Source organism: Sorex araneus, chromosome 1 (genome assembly GCF_027595985.1).
Source record: "Sorex araneus isolate mSorAra2 chromosome 1, mSorAra2.pri, whole genome shotgun sequence".
Lineage (NCBI taxonomy): Eukaryota > Metazoa > Chordata > Mammalia > Eulipotyphla > Soricidae > Sorex > Sorex araneus.
The window spans coordinates 452,620,920-452,627,836 of NC_073302.1; the positions used below are offsets into that span (position 1 = coordinate 452,620,920).

The following is a 6,917-nucleotide window of genomic DNA, read 5'->3' on the forward strand; positions in this document are numbered from 1 at the left end:
CCCCCCTTTCCTACCCTCCCCCTGCCTCCATGGAAGACAATATTCCCCATACTCTCTATCTACTTTTGGGCATTATGGCTTGCAGCACAGTCACTGAAAGGTCATTATGTTTGGTCCATTATCTACTTTCGGCACACATCTTCCATCCCAAATGTTTCCTCCGGCCATCATTTCCTTAGTGATCCCTTCTCTATTCCATCTGCCTTCTCTTCTCCGCTCATGAAGCAGTCTTCCAGCTATGGGGCAATGCCCCTGGCCCTTGTATCTACCGTCCTTGGGTGTCAGCCTCATGTGATGTTATTTTATACTCCACAAATGAGTAGGCCTGCTACTTTAGTAGACACAAAATAATCTATTTCATATTGTTTGTTACAACTAAGCAGGTAATAAAATTATCAAAAAATATTTAAGTAAGTTAAAAAATTTAAAAATTGTTACTAAGAATTATTAAGAATTCTTTTTTTTTTGCTTTTTTAAAAATTTATTTATTTTTAATTAGTGAATCACTGTGAGGGTACAGTTACAGACTTATACATTTTTGTGCTCATGTTTCCCCCAAAGTTTGAGAACCCATCCCTTCACCAGTGCCCATTCTCCACCACCGGTACACCCAACATCCCTCCTACCCTCCCCAATCCCATCTCCCCCCACCCCACCCTGCCACTGTGGCAGGGCATTTCCTTTTGTTCTCTCTCTCTCATTAGGTGTTGTGGTTCACAATAGAGGTGTTGAGTGGCCACTGTGTTCAGTCTCTAGATCACATTCAGCCCGCATCACCCTTCCCCCGCATGGCCTCCGACCGAATTATACTTGGTGATCCCTTCTCTGAGTTGCCCTCTTCCCCAGAATGTGAGGCCAGCTTCCAAGCCATGGAGTCAACCTCCTGGTACTTATTTCTACTATTCTTCTATTCTTGGGTGTTAGTCTCCTACTCTGTTATTCTATATTCCACAGATGAGTGCAATCTTTCTATGTCTGTCTTTCTCTTTCTGACTCATTTCACTTAGCATGATACTTTCCATGCTGATCGACTTATATGCAAACGTCATGACCTCATTCTTTCTCACAGCTGCATAGTATTCCATTGTATAGATGTACCAAAGTTTCTTCAACCAGTCATCTGTTCTAGGGCACTTGGGTTTTTTCCAGATTCTGGCTATTGTAAACAGTGCTGCAATGAACATATAAGTGCAGATGTCATTTCGACTGTACTTTTTTGCTTCTCTGGGGTATATTCCCAGCAGTGGTATTGCTGGGTCAAATGGGAGCTCAACCTCTAGTTTTTTGAGAATCGTCCATATTGTTTTCCAAAAGGGCTGAACCAGTTGGCATTCCCACCAGCAGTGTAGAAGGGTCCCTTTCTCCCCACATCCTCTCCAACAGCGGTTGCTTTTGTTCTTTTGGATGTGTGCTAGTCTCTGTGGTGTGAGGTGGTATCTCATGGTTATTTTGATCTGCGTCTCCCTGATGATTAGTGATGTAGAGCACTTTTTCATGTGCCTTTTGGCCAAGAATTATTAAGAATTTTTTTTGTATGAAACATTTAATTTATTGGTCTTGGGGGGAGTTTGCTGCATCACCAGTGTTGTGTTACAACGGAGCCATCAACTCGGGAGCTCCATCAACACTAACTGGTTCATTGTCACGACACTGCTGAGGAGCCAGTGGTTTCTGCAGAGGCTCCAGGGAAAGGCCTTTTGGGGAGTGTGAAGCTCCTTTTGTATGTCTACAAAAGCTCTGTTCACTCTGTTCATCTTTTCCTCATTCACAATACTTATATTCTTGAGGTTGGTGGTGATGGGCTTTGCTTTGTTCTTAGCTTTCAGGTGTTTCTGGGTGGCTATGTGGAACACGTCCCTGGTCTCCTGTCCTCTTAGTTTGCCTCTGGCCATTGTCACTAGAGCGCCGGCCCCCGCACGCAGCAGCAGCCTTAAGAATTCTTAATGAACAAACGTTATTATTTGGGGTGGAGTGGGGTTGACTCTACCTGAGAGTGTGCTTGTTCCTGGCTCTGCGCTCGGAGCCACTCCCGGCGATGGTTGGGAGAACCATATGCCATGCCAGAGATGAAAATGAGGACAGCTGCATGCGAGGCAACTACCTTAACTTCTGTACTATCTCTCTGGTCCCACGAATTTTTTACGACCACGATGCTGTCATTCTTTGAACCTTTGATCCCTTTAGTTATGTTTCCTTACCCTTTCAATGTCTGGGTACTAAGATGTCTTGAATGCTAATGTAGATGGTCACCAGCAATCGTGGATTACTTTAGAGAACTAGAATTTTGGTGTTTTTATTTCTTGTTTTGATTACTTTATTTAAACAAGATGGTTTGAAAAGTTATTCATAATACAGCTTCTATGGCATTTGATGTCCTGACACCAATCCCACCACCACTGTGGCCTTCCCTCCACTATTGTCCCAATTTCTCACCCACTCCCCAGGCCTGCAACCTTAGCAGACACAAAATAATCTACTTTATATTGCTTGTTACAACCAAATAGCTACTAAAATTACCAAAAACCACTCCAGGGGCTGGAGTGATAGCACAGTGGGTAGGGCATTTGCCTTGCATGCGGCAGACCTGGGTTCAATTCCCAGCATCCCATATGGTTCCCCGAGCACTGCCAGGAGTAATTCCTGAGTGCATGAGCCAGGAGTAACCCCTGTGCATAGCCAGGTGTGATCCAAAAAGCAAATCACTTGTATCACTTGTCATCCTGTTGGCCTTTGATTTGCTTGAGCAGGTGCCAGTAATGTCTCCATTCGTCCCTGTCACATGCTAGTGCAGCCCAGTGATATCTGCTCACTCCAGGAACAGAAAGAGCCTCAAACCGTTCATTCAGGGTTTTGACAGTCTGACGATCTCATTGGTGGTCAGCCATGCTGTCCTTTGATGTCCCATGGAATCCAGTCGGTAACAGCTCTAGTCCAGAGGTTGTCTCTGAATTGCATTACATGTCCGGCCCATCTGATTTTTCACGCCTTGGCTAATGAGACAGCGTCCCTGATTCTTGATGGTCGATGGAGGTCAGAACTCCGGATTCCTTCTCTCACTTGAGTGAAACGTGATACTCCAAGCATAGCTCTTTCAATTCCTCTTTGGGATACCCGAATAGCGTTCTCATCCTGTTTTCATAAGTCTTAGGTCTCTGAGGAGTAGGTTAGTGAAGGAAGAACGGTGGAGTTGAAAAGATGTGCCCAGAGCTGGAGGTTCTTTGTCCTCTTAACCACTTCTTCGACGCTCTTGAAGGCGTTCCAGCTTCTCTCTTCCTCCTGCTCAGTTCTGGTGCCAAGTCATTCCTCATGTTGAGTTCTCAACCCAGGTACACATAGCTGCTGCATTGGAGATGTTTGTTTCATTGAGAGCAAATGGAATGTCAGGGACTAGATCGCTTTTCATGAACATTGTTTTGGTGAAATTCAGCTGCAGTCCTACCTTTCCACAAACTTGCGGTCAAAGTTGGCCAGCATTTGTGCTGCTTGGCTAATATTTGGTGTTATGAGAATGATGTCATCAGCGAAGCAGAGGTGGTATAGTTGCCGACTGTCTATCTTCATTCCCATTCCTTACCATTCCAGTTGTCACATGACGTTCTCGAGGGTGGCACTGAAAAGTTTTGGTGAAATGGTATCACCCTACCAAACCCCTCTCTTTACGTCAATGATCACTTCCTTGTAGAATGGTGAGATCCTGGTGGTGAATCCGTAATACAGCTTTCTGAGGATCTTAATGTATTGAGTTTGAATGCCCTGTTTGGCTAGGGTTATTTTTTTTTTCCAGTAAGTTAAAATTAAAAAAAAATTGTTATATCACTATGGGATCATTAACTCCTTGTCTGAGGGTTTCCTAAGCTGTTTATGACTAGTTGAGCCTACTGTGTTACTATTTTTGTTACTGAGTTTAGTTGGCTTCTATGTTACTTTCCCATATAATTTGGTGTGCTCTTATAGGGATGTCAGTACTGTGGAATTTGAGGTGTTGCTTGGCGCCAAACCTGACTGTGTGCTCAGGAACTCCAGGATCTGTAAGAACTAAGCTGGGGAGAGTGGGCTGTAGTACCCATGGGTTTTTGTAGCTTGGCTTGCTTGTCTTCCAAGATTAGTTGCTAATCTAAAAGCTGGGCCAATGAGTATACGAGACAGCAGCAGTGGGATGTGGGTGTGGCTTGTCTTTATTTCTTTGTTGTGAAATCTGCATTCTTATGCTCCATTCATCTGGAAGAGAGGCATTTCTAGCATTGTTGCTTATTTATAAGAGCTTTGATTATGTCCATGGATAAGGTTTGTTCATGAAGAGGTCACTAGCTAAGACATATTTAGGACCTTGGCCTTAGACCTTTCTCCAGAGATAGCCACTACTGATGCACATTCTGAACTAATACCTATAGATTTTGGGGGCCACACCTAGTGATGCTCAGGATCATTCCTGGAGGTGCTCCATAGTGCGAGGGGTTGGAACCAGAGTGAGCCTGATCCCTGTATTGTCTCTCCTCCAATTATGGATTTTTATAAAGCATTGCTTCTGAATTCTAAGATACTTTTTGTCAAAAATATTTTAAATCAGTGAATCCCTAGGAGGAATAGACCTAAAACTATTTATCTGTTTCCATCTGACTCCAATAAATGCGAAGTAATTGGGAGGCCAAGGAATAGGAGTAAAGATAGGTCCAAATACAGTTCTCAGAGGAGAAGAAGCACCTGGAAAAATTTCTTGTGCTTTGATATTAATTAAAAATACCTCTTGTTGTAAAACATCAGAAAATGGGTTGCAGGATCATAATGCTCATCATAATCAGATCAATTTCTATTACTATTTATACTCTACTAAAGGTCTCACAAGCCATCTTAAGACAACTGAGGATTCTAGGGTATCTAATTAGTTGTCCTCTTCTCCTTTTAAACATTTGCCAGGGCAACTTTAGCATTACATACAGAGCTCACTAATCATTGTGACCTCAGCATCTGGTACAGTGTTAAAATTTACTGCAATAATCAGAAAATATTGGGCTCAAGGAAAATGATCAAAGCAATCATAACAGAGAGTTGCCCAACAGCAAATTCTCACTTATATTTCCTTTTTATGTTTGTCTGGATTATATTCCTGCCTTCTACCTTAGCCTCCACCACCATAGAACAAGTCACCATCAAATCCCCACGAGTAAAGTCACCATCGTGTCTTCATGGAGCAAGGTGCTCTCATGGCTCTTTGGTGCGAGGCACACTTGTCTTCCACTGAGAAAGTGCACCAAAATGTCTCCAGAAACAGATATAGGGGCATGTCTCCAGCCACCACTCCTGCCTGATTGTGACTCATCTTCCGTGCAGCAATCCCTGTACTTAAGATAGCATTGTTGATTTCTGGAGGCTCTCCAGGGGGTTCCTGCTGAACTAGAATAACAAACTAATAATCTCATTCCCTGAGATCCTCCATATCCTCTCCAGTCTCCTCTCCTGCGAGTCCCCCACTTCTCTGAGCACATGCCGCGGTAACCCTCTATCCTTTTCTTCAAATATTTCAGTTTTTTCCATCCTGTCCAGAACCTTCTTTCAGTTTAATAAAGAGACCAATAGTGACAGTGCCATTTGGCGTGAAATTTGTCCTAAGGCTCCCACTGTAGAGAAGCTACAGGATGGAGCCTTGAGGACATGTCAATATGAGTTAAAACATCATGTACTCTTCACTGTGAAAGTTTCATTCTATGTTGATAATAAAAGAAGCAAGATGTGTTGAAATATCAGAAGCATTTTTAAGGTATCAACACTCGCTAACAAATAATGTCATCTCAAAACTATTGTACAGGGAAAAGAATAGAAGTCAGATGATTTCAGAGTGGTTGTGTTCAAGTTCATTTGAACACCAAGTCTTGCCAGATGTTAAAAAAGTGATTAATAAATGCAGCAAATATGATGGAGTTCGGGCTGATACTTAGGCACTGGCAATTTGGCAGAGAATTGTGCTCTTACATTTTCACTTAGGGGTGTGATTTTTAAAGTAATGGAAAACACTTATGAATTAAGCAACTGTTTATTCCCTTGAAAACTTTTCCCATTCTCCTCTGCCAGGAAGTGTTTTTGTGAGGAGGTGTACAGTGTGGGAGTGGAAGGGTAAAGGGAGTGAACAGACCATAACATCATGACAGTAAACTCAACTGGGAAATAGTCTTTCTCCTTGTTTTAAGTTCCCAAATAAATTCATATAACACTCTATTTAAAATTATCTTTTAAATTTATTATATACCCCACTAAATTGCAAACTCCATTTATCTCAATCAGTATGTATTTTTAAGTGCTGGCACAGTTCCTCAACTGGCCCAGAAAATATTTATAAAATAAATAATTTGGACCACATAAGATTATCCAAATTACTATGCACAGACAGATTTGGTGGGGAAAGATAAAACAAACCAGGAAGAAAATTGCTTTAAATTTCTCAAGGATCAATGCCATGTCTTTACAGCTACAGCCCAAGTTAGTAGATCAAAGAAACTCTTGGTTTAACTTGGGAACCACAGTAAACTTTTATTTGTCTAAAAACTTCCAGAATATATGTGTGACTGCTACTTTTACTTGATTTATAAAGTTCTCCAATTTTACTTGACTATTGAGAAAAAATATTTTAATTTATTTAAAACTGAGCATGTTTGCAATACTTTGGCATAAAATATGTTTACATGGCACCTACCCAAGTTCAGTATTTCCCAGACTTTTAAAACTGCATCTCTCTTTGATAAATGTCACAATTTATTAGCTTTGAGCTCTCTTAAGGGGATTTTAATTTTCTAAATGAACCATGTAACTAAAATAAAATCAAACACTAAGCTGCCCATTTTCCCCAAACATTCTCTATTCCTTTGTGAAACCTCTGCACTGAATGATTGGATTCCACAGCAAACCTGAAAAGTAAGCTAAAGAAG

The 6,917-nt window shown here is 41.6% G+C and overlaps 1 protein-coding gene across 1 annotated transcript; it reads right to left on the reverse strand.

Moving 5' to 3' along the window:
* Positions 1-1,590: 1,590 nt before the first annotated feature.
* LOC101557387 (ribosomal biogenesis factor-like) lies at positions 1,591-1,920 on the reverse strand. The gene is made up of 2 exons (XM_055123566.1): positions 1,770-1,920; positions 1,591-1,671 (listed from the first exon to the last, which is right to left on the reverse strand). Exons 1-2 carry the CDS (start codon positions 1,890-1,892, stop codon positions 1,591-1,593), a joined length of 204 nt encoding a protein of 67 aa, XP_054979541.1. The 5' UTR covers positions 1,893-1,920.
* Between the last annotated feature and the right edge of the window lie 4,997 nt (positions 1,921-6,917).